Source organism: Stigmatopora nigra, chromosome 22 (assembly GCF_051989575.1).
Source record: "Stigmatopora nigra isolate UIUO_SnigA chromosome 22, RoL_Snig_1.1, whole genome shotgun sequence".
Classification (NCBI taxonomy): Eukaryota; Metazoa; Chordata; class Actinopteri; order Syngnathiformes; family Syngnathidae; genus Stigmatopora; species Stigmatopora nigra.
Genome location: NC_135529.1, coordinates 4,390,758 through 4,405,414, shown reverse-complemented (window position 1 = coordinate 4,405,414; position 14,657 = coordinate 4,390,758). Strand labels below are relative to the sequence as shown.

The 14,657-nt window shown below is 40.9% G+C and overlaps 2 protein-coding genes across 2 annotated transcripts; both read right to left on the bottom strand.

Moving 5' to 3' along the window:
• Window positions 1-51: 51 nt before the first annotated feature.
• On the bottom strand, window positions 52-3,831 carry LOC144215666 (rab5 GDP/GTP exchange factor-like). The gene is made up of 8 exons (XM_077744738.1): window positions 3,717-3,831; window positions 2,747-2,963; window positions 2,355-2,479; window positions 1,771-1,922; window positions 1,616-1,685; window positions 1,410-1,545; window positions 956-1,307; window positions 52-819 (listed from the first exon to the last, which is right to left on the bottom strand). The coding sequence occupies exons 2-8, from the start codon at window positions 2,902-2,904 to the stop codon at window positions 436-438; spliced, it is 1,377 nt and encodes a 458-aa protein (XP_077600864.1). The 5' UTR covers window positions 2,905-2,963; window positions 3,717-3,831; the 3' UTR covers window positions 52-435.
• A 165-nt stretch (window positions 3,832-3,996) lies between these two features.
• On the bottom strand, window positions 3,997-11,528 carry LOC144215665 (melanopsin-A-like). The gene is made up of 9 exons (XM_077744737.1): window positions 11,126-11,528; window positions 8,683-8,816; window positions 8,396-8,599; window positions 7,853-8,024; window positions 7,547-7,708; window positions 6,601-6,708; window positions 6,291-6,465; window positions 5,543-5,683; window positions 3,997-5,422 (listed from the first exon to the last, which is right to left on the bottom strand). The coding sequence occupies exons 1-9, from the start codon at window positions 11,293-11,295 to the stop codon at window positions 5,033-5,035; spliced, it is 1,656 nt and encodes a 551-aa protein (XP_077600863.1). The 5' UTR covers window positions 11,296-11,528; the 3' UTR covers window positions 3,997-5,032.
• Window positions 11,529-14,657: the final 3,129 nt, after the last annotated feature.

Here is a 14,657-nt window from a genome sequence, read left to right as displayed (position 1 = left end):
GTTGAGTATCTTTGGGGGCGTGGTCTGGACAAAAAATATGGATTAGACAAATTATATCAAGTCACATCTTTTAATATATATTATTCATGACAATCTCATTTGATTATATAGAAACCCTTCAAAAGCTTAATTATATGTAGATAAGGCGATTAGAATGACATTAGAAAAGTCACTTGCTTATTTCATGTACCCATAGAGTAGTATAATAAGTTCACATTTTGCAAAGTCATTATTTAAAATAAGATTTCATTTTCAATCCTGAGTGCTACATGGTAATTATGGAATGTATTCAAAATGTACTTCATTGTGCCCACACAAATAGTAAACAAGTGCAAATGATTATGCGCACAGAGTGGAAGAATAAACCTATGCTTTAGTGATCAAGTGTTTAGGTTTAAAAAGGTTTTAAGGTGCATGTCCTTTCTGGATTTGATTTTAACAGTCTGAGTCTGGAGGCCCTGCATTTGCATCCGTAAGCACCAGATGCTCTACGGTGGTTGTTTCAGGAGAGGAAGATGATGAAGAGACATCCCTCAACTCCTCCTGTGCCACTGTAAGCCGGGACGTGGCCTGGTCAATCTGGGTATGAACGGCTTGCACCCATGTCCGCAGCTGTACGTTGAGGTCGCCCACGCCACGATCCAGTTGCTCCTGGCGTTCCGTCAGTTCATCCAGCAGGCGGTGTGTCTCACGAGCTGCATCCTGCCGCCCGCCTCTTACCACCGAGGCCTGCCCACGGCGCATGTAGCTCTCGAACTCCTCCTGGCTGAGGTTAAGCGCCGGGCCGTCCAGTTTTTCAATGAAGGCGACAGCGCAGGACTGAAGGCCAAATACAAAAAAAGGGTCATTCACATACTGTAGTTATGAAGTATACTGGATACAGCAGAAATTCTCATTCAGCTCCTTCACTAGATTCTGTGAGGTACATAATACTTGGAACGTGTAATAAACTGACCAGGTTGGTGAAGTAATAACCGGTCTCTCCGGCCATGAGGCTGTGCGGCAGGCCGAAGCGGATGACGTATTGCATGTTGGAGTGTAGGCGAGGAGGGTTTGCCTTCAGCATCACATATACCAAGGCGGACAGGAAGTCGTCGGCGTTGGCCGGCTCGCTGTTGGAGACGGAGAGTGCTTCAAACACGTGCTGGCTGCACTTGGAAACGCACACCAGTTTGTCCTGAGGTGCCCGCTTGGCGTCCATCTCAATAATGGCTGTTATGGCAGGTAGAAAGGGATCGCCAGTGATGGCACTCTGCACTTCCGGAAAGGGTACGCCGAGCATTAGCGGTGTGACCCAGTTCAAAGAACTGCAACACAAAAGGAATGTACTGTATTCCACCAAATATCACTGCGCAAAGTATTACCTACATAAATGCATAATGACTTAAGAAATGTAATGCAAAACGAACCGTATCCTCCTTTGCAGGGTCAGGTCCTTTTGCTCGTCATCACAGCTGTCATGGCAGAAGACCCACTTGTGCAAGCGTGTCATGATGAGCTTCTCCACGTGCTCCATCGTCTGTGTAAGCTCAGCATCTGAAAAACCTAAAAAATGAGAAAAGTCATTTGTAAGGTAAACTTAATTGACATGAAAGGTAGTGATGTGGGTACCCACTGCTGAAATAGTGAGCAAATGACTGGTAGAAGTCTTGCACGAGGTCTGAATGCTTCTGTATTGGCAGATCCTACATGAATAAAAAATACAAATACATTTAAAAAAAGGTTTATAACAACTTGAAAATAAAACATGGAGAAAATAATTGTGATTACATGGTAGGCCTCCATTGTGTTGAGAAAAGCTGTGCAACGAGACTGTAGACGCTGAGAGGATGGGCTACGCAATATCTTGAGGAAACCAGTGAAGTCACCGGGTTCCAGCATCTGATAGGCTTTTAGCACTTTCATCTGGCTGTCTGAAGATTCTAAATGGCAAAGAAGAAAGTTGGCTAAGTTTAAAAGGCAGAAGAGGATGGCGAGGGGTGCTGGAGGCTATCCCAGCCAACTACTGTATGGGGAAAAAGAGATCATTTAATACCCACTGTAAAAGGAATGGGTGGGTGTTAAGGAACTTTGAGCCATTTACTGAATGGGACAAACAGTTAAAGAAACTAGTATAACGCGAGAATGCTCCCGAAATGATGGTGTAAGCATTACTGAGGTCTATAACAAGGCCACACCTTTTAAAGCTACTTATGCAACACACACATTCTGTGCACTATATAGCGTTATTTCACTTGAGTAGACAGTTTACGTCCTGTTGTTTTTTTTGTTGTTGCAAAATTCCATAATTTTATTTTTCTCAAAGTGGATGAGGAACAAAAAAATGGCACTTGTGCTCTAAATATGGAGGTTACCCGGCTTGGGAGGGGATGGGGTTCCCCAAAACAGTCGCCTCATAGTGTTTACACGACGACCCTTCTCCAAATTCTTCTTCTCTTCAAATTTGGAGAAGGTCGGTGGCGTGCCGTCACCTGTAACCCTGGAAAAAGTCACCAGCAGGAACAGAAAGTCAGAGAGAGGCTCATTTGAATCAAACATTCGAGAGGGCAAGTTTCAGTGAATACCAGTAGAATACTTTTTTGTTGTTGATATCGCTCAATCAATAATAGACAGTTTTTGTGGATGGGTCTTGATCATATCCACACAATAGTGTGTTGTATGTATTTATTTTTTAATGTTTTGCATTTTCAAATGCACATTTATTTCTTTTACAAATGTATGACTGGAAAGAGGAGGGTCAGTTTACCTGGCATCTTGTCGATGGGCTTCAGCGGGCCGCGCTCGGTCCTTCCAGCACTTGGAGCAGAAGCCGTTCCATAGGGGGTTGCCATAGTAACCACAGGAATTCTTGCACATGAGTTTCTGCTGTGACAGTCGAATGCCTCGCTGCTTGTCAGTCCACATCGCGTCGTGTGTGTCAGTCACTCCTTCCCGTTTGAAATTGGAAGCTGCTCAGGCTTATTCTCGAAATTGATAAACAATGACAACATGTTTTACTTCAATGTCATTCATTTTGGACAGTTATTATTGGCAAATGTGCTTCCAAGATTGTAAGATCCATTTTGATTATCTTGCAGTTAAATTCATTATTGTGTGTGTGTGTGTGTGTGTAAACATATTTACACATTTTATGTGGTTTAATGTAAAAACCATAAATGTCCTCACAGCATAGGTAAAACAAAAATGAATTAATCTAATAAAAATAATCATGAAAATTTTTACATCATGGTGTAAAAAGAAAAAAAAAGCCAAGATAAATCCCAGAATAATACTTTTTAAATGAGTAAATTTAATAGTGAACAAAGCATTATAATTATAAGGCTCAGGATGTAGAAAAAATAGTTTCATATGTACATTACTTGAAAAAAACAATTGTAAAAGCTGTTTCTTCACAAACTTTCTCAAAAATTGCCCCTACGATTTAGTACACCAATCAATTTGAAAGCACGACAAACAATTCTACCAACAATTCTCTCCGATTTCGTCAGAGTTTGACGCGGATTTGGCGTTAGCTCTAGGTGCTACTTGTTAGCATCCCAAAAAGCAGCTGACTGTCATCTGAGCCCGGGTGATATAAACGACGCCAAAAGTTGGACACGAAATCGTCTTGGTATAAAGTGTCAAACCCATTTCGACTCATAAGTCTAGTAAAAGTTTGCCAATGTTAACATTTTCCCAGGCAACACATAAGAGTATGAAACAAATGTAATACTTACATGTCAAACGGAACTAGTAGTGAAATGAGAAGCGGCTTTGCATTCAAGATAAACTACCCCACTGTACACGCCCAGTTTAGTGACACGTGTACCTGGTGGCCATGTTGAATGGGGCAAAATTCGAGTCAATGGGATGTCATCACCAATTAAAATCACAAGTTGGTTCTTTTCATTTATTCATTTTCCATGCCACTTATCCTCACAAGGTTCACCGGGGTGTTTTGGAGCCTATCCCATGTGTCTTTTTTAAAAGAGATCAATTAAAGAAAACATAATGTACTATGTTTTACTATTTATTTCAATTGAAGGAAAACATAAGACAACAATGCATGTTGGGGAGAAAATGTGCTTTATAAAACTGCATCCAGGTTATTGCACAAAAAACATTTGAGTTGTCTTTCAAGAAAGGGAAAAAATGACATATGGCTTTTAGTAAATGACTGAAAATAAACATAAACCCAGTGAAATAATGTTGTACTGGGAGTCACCTAATAAATAGGAACTATTCATTCATTTGCTACTTAGTTTTCTGAACATCTTTGGTTGTCAAATAGTATAATTGGGAACATACTTTTTTGACAAATGAAATGGCATTTTCAAAGTTTGAAAACAGATGATCGACTGGGCTCATTTATACAAGGCATGACATATGAGGACAATACAAATGGTCACCAAAGCCACAGAAAAAATAGATTTCAATCTCCATCTGATTATGTCTCCCAAAAAGTCCATGATGGAAAAAGATTGCAAACTAAAAGAAAATTGTGGCACAGTGTTTTGTTTCACTCAGTGACAAGAGGGTCAAAAGGCAGGGCAAAACACATAAAGAACACAAAGAGCAAGTAAGCAATTTTAGCATCCCAAATAACATTTTCTAGGGATTCTGTCAGTTCCCAAGTATCCCATGAAACATCAACTCTTTATAAAAAAAAATCTTCTTAACACTAAAGAAAAGCATCTTTGCAGCACAGGTTAAGAAGAGACGTGAAGAAAAGTCCCCTTACAGGTCAGGATAGCATCTCCTCCATCTCCAATGTCTCAGAAGAGAAGTTCAGGCAATGCTTTAATGCTTTTCGCCATCACCTCCTGCAGCTCTAACTGTTCTGATGGGCAAGCACCAAGACGTAGCCCTGAGTCTGAGCTTTGTGGCTGAAAGGTAATGTGTGTCTCTTGCCCAAAACCAGTTGGGTACGATAAAACAGTGAACGATTAAAACAAACAGACAACTTAAAAAGAGTGAGCTTTTGAAAAAATGTTTTCTGTAGCAGCAAATAACTGCAGATGGAGGAGAAAAGAGGAATAGGTGCCTTTCCAAATCAGCTGAGCAGCTCCACGGCCTCAAACACCTCCGACGAGAAGTTCAGACTAATCAAAACGTTGTTTGCCATGGCCTCTTCCAGGCAGAGGCTGTCTTGTTGGACCAGTTTACTCTCAGTGGTGGGACTGATGACAACGATGCGAGGGACGCCCTGCTGCTGGGACAGCTCGTCGGCCACCGGTCGCCCAACGCGCAGCGAGTCGGCCGAGCTGCTCTTGCAGCCTCGCGGGTTGTCGAGAGCGTGTCTGGCCCTGTCTGAGTCTTTGTGGGTCAGACTGCGACTGCGCCTCCTGGTAAGAACTAGTAGGGGTAAAGTGGCGCTGGTGAGAGTGCTAGAAACCAGTTCATGGTCACAGTTGCTAGATGACTCATTCATGGTACATGGATGCTGGTGGTGGAAACAAACAATGAACAAAAACACAAAAATAAAAACAAATATATGTGCATGAGCAAAAAAAGAGTGCAATGCGACATGCCATGACACAAGGGGTTCTTTCCCCAAACCTACCTTCTCCCCTCTGTGGATGGCCTTGCGTTCCGAGGATCTCCTAGAGGAACTGCTTCTGCTGGATTTGTAAAGGGAAGACGCGCTCCTGAAGGAATCACCCGACTTCCTGCCTATAGGTTCCATCTCTACATCGCTTGGAACCTGCAGTACAGGTATTACAACCATTGTGGATTTATAGTGCAACAATGTTCACACTCATATTGAACTCCAGCCAAACATCAAATTCAAAAACAAAACACTCCACACTGCTCAGTTATTCTTTTTGACCCAAAAATTAAACAAATACCAATGACACATTCAAATACAAGGTTGACCACCAGCTATTTATCATGTTGACTACTTATTACTTATTTGATGATTTATTCATTATTACTATTTATTGATTATTCATCTTTTCATTTGTTGTTTTATCTAACTTATTTATGTTGTTGACTGATTTATTTATGACTTATTTATTGATTTTTTATTTGTTTTTTGTTGTTATTTTTGCACTTAAAGGTGAAGCTTTAAATCTCATTGTACTTTTATAATGACAATAAAAGCATTCAATTCAGTTCCTCTATATTTCTGCATATTTCTACAAAAAAAATGATACTTTTCACATGCATCTGCCTTAAAAGATTTGTGGTAGTTAAACCCACATGCATACAAAACATTCCCATGCCATTTGTACAGAAATAGCACTTTCTAGTTTAACAGTGGTTTTCTTTAAACTGTTGCATTGAATTAGCAATTGCACACTATCTACCATTTCGGAAGGTTTGGAAGACGCGTTGATGAAGTGAGTTCTTGATGCCGTGGACTGGCGACTGATGATGGAATCCCTGAAGGAGGACTCACTGATGGAAGAGGAGGAGATGCAATCCTTTCGAGGGGCGGGAGACAGAAACCACAAGCAGGAAAACTTCTCCGCCAGGGTCATTCTGAAGGCACACAGATTAATACTGAAATGCTAAAAAAATAGAACCCAAGATAGCCTGTATTCATGCAAACGCTGAGTAAAGAAATTTGCTTGCTGTTTTCTTGTTTAAAATAGTGAATTATTTTCCTGTATATACCTGTATTTATTATGAACGATGGCATAAATGAAAGGGTTGTAGATAGTGGAGGCCTTTGCTATGATAGCAGGAACAGCTTTGGAGTATGGCGACAAGATGTTGGCATGCCTGGATGAGAGAAAGTGATAGAATCAGACTTGTACCCTAGTTTCCATTGTAGAGACATCAGATTAACACCAGCTAATGTCCTTTTTTTTTTTTTTTTTTTTTAGTAGAGCATGAAAAAAAGTGAAGCTCAGTTACCCTGATCCCTTGATGTTTTGTTACATAATCAAGAGGTCACGCGCGTTCAGGGATTATCTGAAAATGTGTCTTAAACCCATCTGTTTGTATGTTGGTAACTTCCACTGTGAATGGGCAGAAAACAAAGCTTGAAAAAAGTAATTAAAATTCTTCACTTTTTATTGACTGTGGTTTTATAAGCAAATGAAATTGTTCTTGCCATATGCTCCTTTTCGTAAATCGTCTTGGGAATACTTGCCCTCAATATTAAATAACAAAATTCTTATCTGTCATCTCATTTTCTGAACTGCTTTATTCTCACTAGGGTCGCAGGGGGTGCTGGAGCCTATCCCAGCTGACTTCCAGCCAGAGGCGGGGGACACACTGAATCAGGGCCCGGCCAATCAGCCTACCACCATGCATGTCTTTGGAATGTGGTCGAAAACCAGAGTACCCAAAGAAAACCCACGCAGGCCCATGGAGAACATGCAAACTCCACACAGGTGGACCTGCCCGGATTTGAACCTGTGAGGCCGACGCGCTAACCAGTCGGCCGATGGGCCACCCCATAATAAAATTTTGTGTCTTATTTTGGAGAATTCCCGAAATATTCAATTCCTCTGAGTTAAACTGCTGCAAATATAAGCAACCATAGAGACATATTTGGTAATTTTTAATAATAATTTGACCAATTATGCTTTGAAAAAGTGTAACGCAGTCTTACCCAGCCCATGAAATGAGGGTAACGCAGGCGTACGGTGACCAGGAGAGGACGTAGACCACAATAACCACAAAGGCGATCTTGGCCAGCTTCCATTCGCTCCTGATAGATTTCTGATGGATCAATGTAGATTTCCTCACTTGGGTGCCCAGTCGCTCCACTTCCCTAAAGACATTAAACGATTAATCAATGCACACCTGATTTCTTCTCAGCACGCAGGTTCTTTAGGACAAGGATTAAATAAAAAATAATAATAATTTACCACTTCTGGCTCAAATGATATAAAAATTCTGGATTTCTCCTGCTTACCTGCTTGTTTTCCTGACAGCCAGAAACATGAAGAGGTAGCAGTAGAAGATAATGAGGAGTGGGATGAAGAAGACAAAGCAGCACAGCATCATGGTGTAGCTCCTGTTGGCCGTAGTGTATGTGACATAATCCCAAGTGCACGATGTCATCAGACCCTCAGGGATGTAAGAGCCTAAAATAGTTAAAAAAAAATAGGATTATTTCTCACTTTCGAAGAATTATAGAAGTGTTTTACACTTTGTGAATCCTTGCTGAGCTTATCCACAATTTTTACTCACTCTTCATTATTCATTTTTCTAAAACCTGCTAGTTTTTTAATGCTTTGAAATGTACTTTTGATTATTTGATGAATATCTTAAATCACAGGTATCAAAGTGGAAGCCCGGGGGCCAAATCTAGCCCGCCGCATCATTTTGTGCGGCCCGAGAAAGTAAATCATGAGTGCCGACTTTCTGTTTTAGGATCAAATTAAAATGAAGAATATAGATTTATAATACAATTTCTGATTTTGAAGTGGAGGGCCTTGGGAAGTAAGGAACTCACTCCATCCGACGAGAGGCGCCAGGCTCCAGGCCAGCGAGTACAGCCAGACGGAGACAATGGCCAGAGTGGTCCTCCTCTTGGAGCTCCAGTGGATGGCCTGCAGTGGCTTGGTGATGACCAGGTAGCGGTCGATGGAGATGGCCAACAGGTTTATCATGGAGGCGATGCCGAACAAGGCGCCGCAGAAGGCGTACATCTTGCAGCCTGGGTGTCCCATCCAAACGGTTATTATGTATGTACAAGATGTGGAACTGTGGTTGAGGTGTCATGAAAAAAATAGCAATTACCCATCTCGCCAAACACCCACTCCTTGTAGAGGCAGTTAATGAAGAAGATAGGCGACTGCGTGAAGGCCATGAGGAAGTCACTGACCGCCAGGTTCATGATGAAGTAATTGGGCAGGCTGCGAAGCTTTTTGTTGCTACGTGCAAACACAATTGAGATCACATCAGAAAGTACAACGAATGCGAATAAAATTGCATTGTGGGGAGGTTTCGCAAACAGTACTATGCATGCTGATGAGAACAACGGGGCGGCATGTGGCAGAAATGGAAAGGAGAGAGGGAGGACGCTCAGAACAAGGATGATTGAAATCGAGGAAAGAAAGATGGAAGGTAGGAAAAGAAGGACAGCTCCGTGAAAGGTTTGAATGGAAGGAAAGATGGGAGGGAGAAAAGGAGTTATAACTTTTGACAAAAAATAAAATAAAATGAAATAAACACAGTCCAACATTGGCTTTCAAACCCTTGCTTGAAACTCTAACCCTGTCTTTCTATGACCATTTGAAATCCAACCTTCAAACCTTAAGCCACACGGGAAGCCGAAACCTAAAAGCATGTCCCTGGACAGCAACCCTATTTCAACACTCTAGCCTTTACATGAAATTGTTATCTGTCAGTAACCTGCTACATTTGTGTTTTCTTTCTTTCTTACTTACTTTCACATACTAGGTTCAATTTGAGCTTTTTACATTTGAATGAAAAACAATTTTTTAAAACATTTTTCCATAACATTTTATCAGGTTGAGAAACACTTTGTGATGAAAATGCCCTGGAAGTCCCCTTTCAAGCCATTTTATTTGGTGATTTTTTTATTGTTTGTTTGTCAGGTTTTTTTGCTGTTATTTTTTCCAATAAAACTTTAACATGTGCACCAGCTTCTCTTTTGTTGCCTGCTTCCTGCTGCTGGTAACACCTCGTGGCTCTTGTCAGGAGGTATCAATTGCCAAGTGTCTTTATACATAAAAAGAAGAAAAGCTCACCTGCTCCTAGTTTGATCTGTAGTTTTGGCAAAAGTGTTAGTTGGAAGTGGGTAGTGAGATAACAAGCACATTTATATGCTGTTACGTGGCGTACACTATATCAAGTTAGAGCATAGCCACAGCTTAGGTAGCAAGCGTGTTATTTAGGCCACGTAAATCAATGCAATAGTCTAAAAGGGACACATTATATCACCGTGGACGTTTCTCATACATTTTCAATGTGTCAATGTGTGAGCGTGCATTGCATTATTCAATCCATCCATTCATCGCACAAAACCATGCTGCTCTTTAACCGAAGACAATGCATTAACTTTACAAGAACCTCTAATGCGTATATGCATATTGTATGAATGTGTGTGATTAATGCATGTTACCAACAGGACACAGTGGCAAAGACTTTTGACCTCTTTGTTGATGTGATGGAGAGAATGTATGAAAGCTCCTCGCAGAATACCCAACGCACATACATACACCATTACATATGAGCACCCTGACCTATTACTGGCTGCAAGAATCTGCTCATATTAGTTGGAAGAGGAAAAAAAAAGATGTTGTTATGGAAACAAGCAACTCCTTTTCTTTTTTTTTTTAAAGATACCTGTTATTCAATTATTTGTTTTTGTTCTTTTGCTTTGAATTGTTAGTGTAAACCTGAGATATGAGCACTATATAGCCACATTGGCACAATTTAACTGACTTCATAAAAATTAGCCGAGCAAAGAAGTAAAGAGACTACATAAGATTACTAATAGTGCATTTTACTAAAGCATTTAAAGTCGTAGCTGTTTTAGCAGATATCTCTTTTTTTTCTTTTATGATTCCTCTGCATCAGAACACAAACTGTTTCATCATTAATATTCATTATGTTATTCTAGCTATTTTTATTCCTATTAATAAACAGAATTGTGGGGAGGCTAAGATGGATGAAAAGCATTTTCCTTTCATTTCAATGGGGTAGATGAGTTGAGATATTTGCATGGTCACAGAACAAATTTATGTAATAAATCAATACAGCTCCGTCAAGGTATTAAATTTAAAATAACAAGAAAGGAAAACAAATGTTTCTTTGCATTTGCATGCTTGCGGGATTACCATTTCATTACTTTAATTGTTTATTTCAGTAGCAGAAGACTGTCTGGACCATCCTGTTCCCTCCCGCCATAAAGTTTCTCCGCAGTACTGCATTAAGATACCGTGTGCGTATCAACTTTTATCTCTTCATGTCATCATATATCAACCACACTGTAGTAAAATACCCGTTTCTACTTTGTTATTTCGCACAAAAACCCAAGTCGCTCATTTGCCTGTAAAATAATATCCATGAATAAGCCCCAAAGAACTATAAAACGCAGGGTGCAAAGAATCGTCTTGTCACCCTAAAATGATTGCAGTCAAATTGAATGGGAAATGACCTTCGCCCAACTCGTCTGTGAATTCCCAATGAAAACAACTGAATAAATTCTGCTGACCTGTAAAAGGCAAACATGACCAGCGCGTTGCCCGCGACGCCCAGCGTGCCGATGACCAGGACGAAGGCCGCCACCACGTAATGCGCGTGGTCAGGCACATCGGCCTTGATGAAGAAGCTGCTCTGTGTGTGAGCTTTCTCGGGCTCCATTCTCTCAGTGGACCGTGTCATGGTTGCCGAAGGGAATGCCCAATTCTTGCGCTCTGGTCACCATGATGGGATGTTTCCTTCCCTCTGGTACTTGAAAGGAATGTTGCAAGGGCATGTCCACAGGTGGTCCAGACAAAAGAAATTGCCCTGAGTTTTCAAGCGTCTTCAGTACTAAAGAAGCGTGGATAACCTCCTCCGGCGTACCTTCACACCAGCTGTGCCCTACTCTCTCTAATCATCCCTACTCCTCCCATTTCTGTCTTTCTCTCTCTCCCTGCCCAGCCTCCATGTCACCAGGCCCAGCCCCAAGCCTTAACACCACCCCCTCCTCTTTCCCCAGCACAGGCTTACGTAACGGGCATCGCAATGTCTATCAACAAGACGCCGAACATCAAGTCGTCATCAACGCGTGCCTTGCGGCCGGATGCCAACATGCATGCAAAGAGCACCCATGGAGATGGGCAACTAATTGGTGCGGCCCAATGATTCAGTTTGACGACCCTGGCTTTGCTGTGATGGGCAAGTCACACGCGCTCTTTGGCTTGTCGTGCACTTGCAAGTAGGCTTGGCCTTTTCACCCTCCGTGCAGCTGTTTAAACTCATTGGAGTGATGCTTGTGGAAACTTTGGTCCAGAAATTAAAGAAACACATCAACCAATGGCGTTCTTGCGGAAAAGAAAAAAAAACTAAACATAAAAACCTCAATAAAACATTAATTCACAAAGGTTGGTACTGAAGCCTAACTCTGGGTACCATGTTTGGGGGGGACACCGTAGCCAGCCAATTGCAGAGCACAAGGAGACAAACAATCACACCTGGCCACACTCATCCTTAGGGGCAATTTAGAGTGTTCAACCAACCCACTCTTTATGTTTTGGGGATGTGTAAGAACACCTTAGTACCCAGAGAAAATCCCAGAGAGATCATGCAAACTACGCAGTGAGAACCGACCTGGGATCGAACCCATGACCTCAGAACTTTGAGGGCAGAGGCAATAACCACTCAGTCGCCCCCAATAAAACAGTTGCATTAAAAAAGTTGAATCTCTCTTTCAAGCCCCCCATAACATCAGTTCCTTGTTTGCAATTTTCAAAACTATTCTGTGAAAAAACAACATTTATTTTTTAAATTTTGAATGAACTCAATGCACTTTTCCTTTTTTTATTGTCTTTATACCCTCTATCAATGATGGGAATTTCTTTCACGTTGTCACTGTGAAATTACATTTCAACAACTACATTGTTGAATAATTTGTCTACTGCAAATGTTGCAAAAACCTGCCATGGGCAATAAATTGTATTGTATAACCAACAGAGAAGTGACAATCCAAGATGCATGACTCACACTGACATTGAACTTAAGATGCAAAATGTTGTCCTGCGTACCAGTGGCTCTCAAAATGTGGTAAGAATACTAATAGTGGTATGCAGATTCATTTTGACTAGGAATACTTATAGTCATAGTTCGCTGCCATCCTCTCCAAGTAAAAAAAATATTAAACATCTAGAGCAGGGGTGAGCAAACCACTCCCCAAAGGCCTCTGTGGGTACAGATTTTTTCTCTAACCGATCCAACACAAACAGTTCAACCAATGAGGTTTCTGCTGAAACAAGAAGCACCTGAGTGCAAGCCGCTGATTGCTAAAATAACAGATTGGTGGAAAGATTTCCTCTTATAGATTGGAATAGTTTGCCCACCCCTGATCTAGAGCCATCAATGGCAACCAATGAATAATCAGAGAGCTAAGAATTCTGTGAATAGGTACTTTGTGTAAATTGTGCGAACGCCTCTACCCTAAACCAATCGTAAAGCAAAGTGGATTCTAGTACATGAATTGTTCGGGATTATCAAATTCACCCACCTCTCCACTGGTTTCTCACGCAAATTAAGGGAGCGTCCACTGCTTTGGGGAAAAGGCTATGATGATAGGTCATTGCTTTTTATGGTGCTGAAATATCAACAGAGATTTGAATGAGAGAACGGAAGAAAGGGAAGAATGTGGATCTTAGACACAGTAAGCCAGCATAGTGAGGGTCAGCTTTAATCTGCACACTGCAAATGCAATAAGAACATGACATCACTCTCCACATGGTTATGTTCTGCATCCATATTAACGCATGTGTGCTACATCACTTGACACATGACAGATGTGTCCAAGGATTAGTCACTACTATTTACCTTTATGTCACAGATATGATATCTACTAGTATACACTTTATCTATAGATTTGTGTTCTGAGAATATATTTGCCCCAAAACGCAAGATCATAGTTAACAAACCATGTTTGGTAAGTGTGCCTGAACACCTCACTGAGTTAAAGAAAACTCTCTCTGCCATTGTGGTCATAAAACTCATCGAAGAGTTAAAGCACACTGCATTATTGCACTCAACATCATACGGATGAAGTCCATCAGTATGTTAGTTTGCAATGCATTACATCAGCGTTTCATGGACCTGTCCAGGAGCCACTTTGGTGTCGTTCCACCAGAAAAAGAAATAGTAACATTTTCAATCATGGCCACCTACTTAAAAGGAGAAAAGTTGTTTTAATAATAAAATAAATAATTGCTATTATCCTTGGGACTTAAAAAAACAAATTGCCATCGTGAATGTTATCCATGCACCCCCCACACACTTTTGTCTTTGTAGCCATCCCCATATGTCGGTCCGTGGGAAAATAGGCAGAATTTTACCAGACTACGGTGAGAAAAAGATTGACGACCACTGCATTACACCATTCCCAGGTTCATGTGGATGCCAATGACCTTGTGTTGGTGGAAAAAAAACACTGTTGGTGTCAAGTTCACGGTGTGGACAATGGAGGTCAGCATTTCATGCATCAATGGTTCAATTAACATGAGATGATCTGTGCTGGTGTGAATGTCCAGTTTGGTCGTTGCAGTTAAGAGTGTTGCCCTTTTTGTGCCACATTGTCAAGAGACAAATTACTATTGAGCGCTGGGAGCGGGACAACTGGCCAACAGGTAATCAATACAGTGACGAGTCAGAAAAGACAACTAGTATACGTATTGTCTCTATATTAAGAGTGTTTCCTTTTTTTATGAATCAATTTCAAAATTAATGTGACAAAATAGGCTTTATGGTATATTGTAGTAATTATCTAATGTGTTTTCTCCCTTTGACCGCCAAGTCAAAGACTACTACACTGTCTGTCAAATGCATAGTGAGTGTGATTGGAACATAATAGAATTTTTTTTTTTTTTACGACTGAAGGGATCAGTTTTGATGGACTCCTGGAATGTTGTCTAAAAACAAGCGCCAGGCCAAAAAATTAATCTATAAATTGTTTACATGTTCTTCATTTCTCTCTAATATTCACAGTATTTAACATAAAATTGTGAATCTGCTGCTCTTGTTTGAAC

Bases quoted from the DNA above. Each gene is read 5' to 3' on its own strand.
- LOC144215666 (XM_077744738.1), bottom strand. From the start codon at position 2,904: ATGTGGACTGACAAGCAGCGAGGCATTCGACTGTCACAGCAGAAACTC. The intron at 2,480-2,746 runs GTAAACTGACCC...GACTTTTTCCAG, and splicing joins GCCCATCGACAAGATGCCAG to GGTTACAGGTGACGGCACGC. The intron at 1,923-2,354 runs GTAACCTCCATA...TTTGCCATTTAG, and splicing joins CCCATCCCCTCCCAAGCCGG to AATCTTCAGACAGCCAGATG.
- LOC144215665 (XM_077744737.1), bottom strand. From the start codon at position 11,295: ATGACACGGTCCACTGAGAGAATGGAGCCCGAGAAAGCTCACACACAG. The intron at 8,817-11,125 runs GTCAGCAGAATT...GTTTGCACGTAG, and splicing joins GTCATGTTTGCCTTTTACAG to CAACAAAAAGCTTCGCAGCC. The intron at 7,709-7,852 runs GTAAGCAGGAGA...TAATGTCTTTAG, and splicing joins GCTGTCAGGAAAACAAGCAG to GGAAGTGGAGCGACTGGGCA.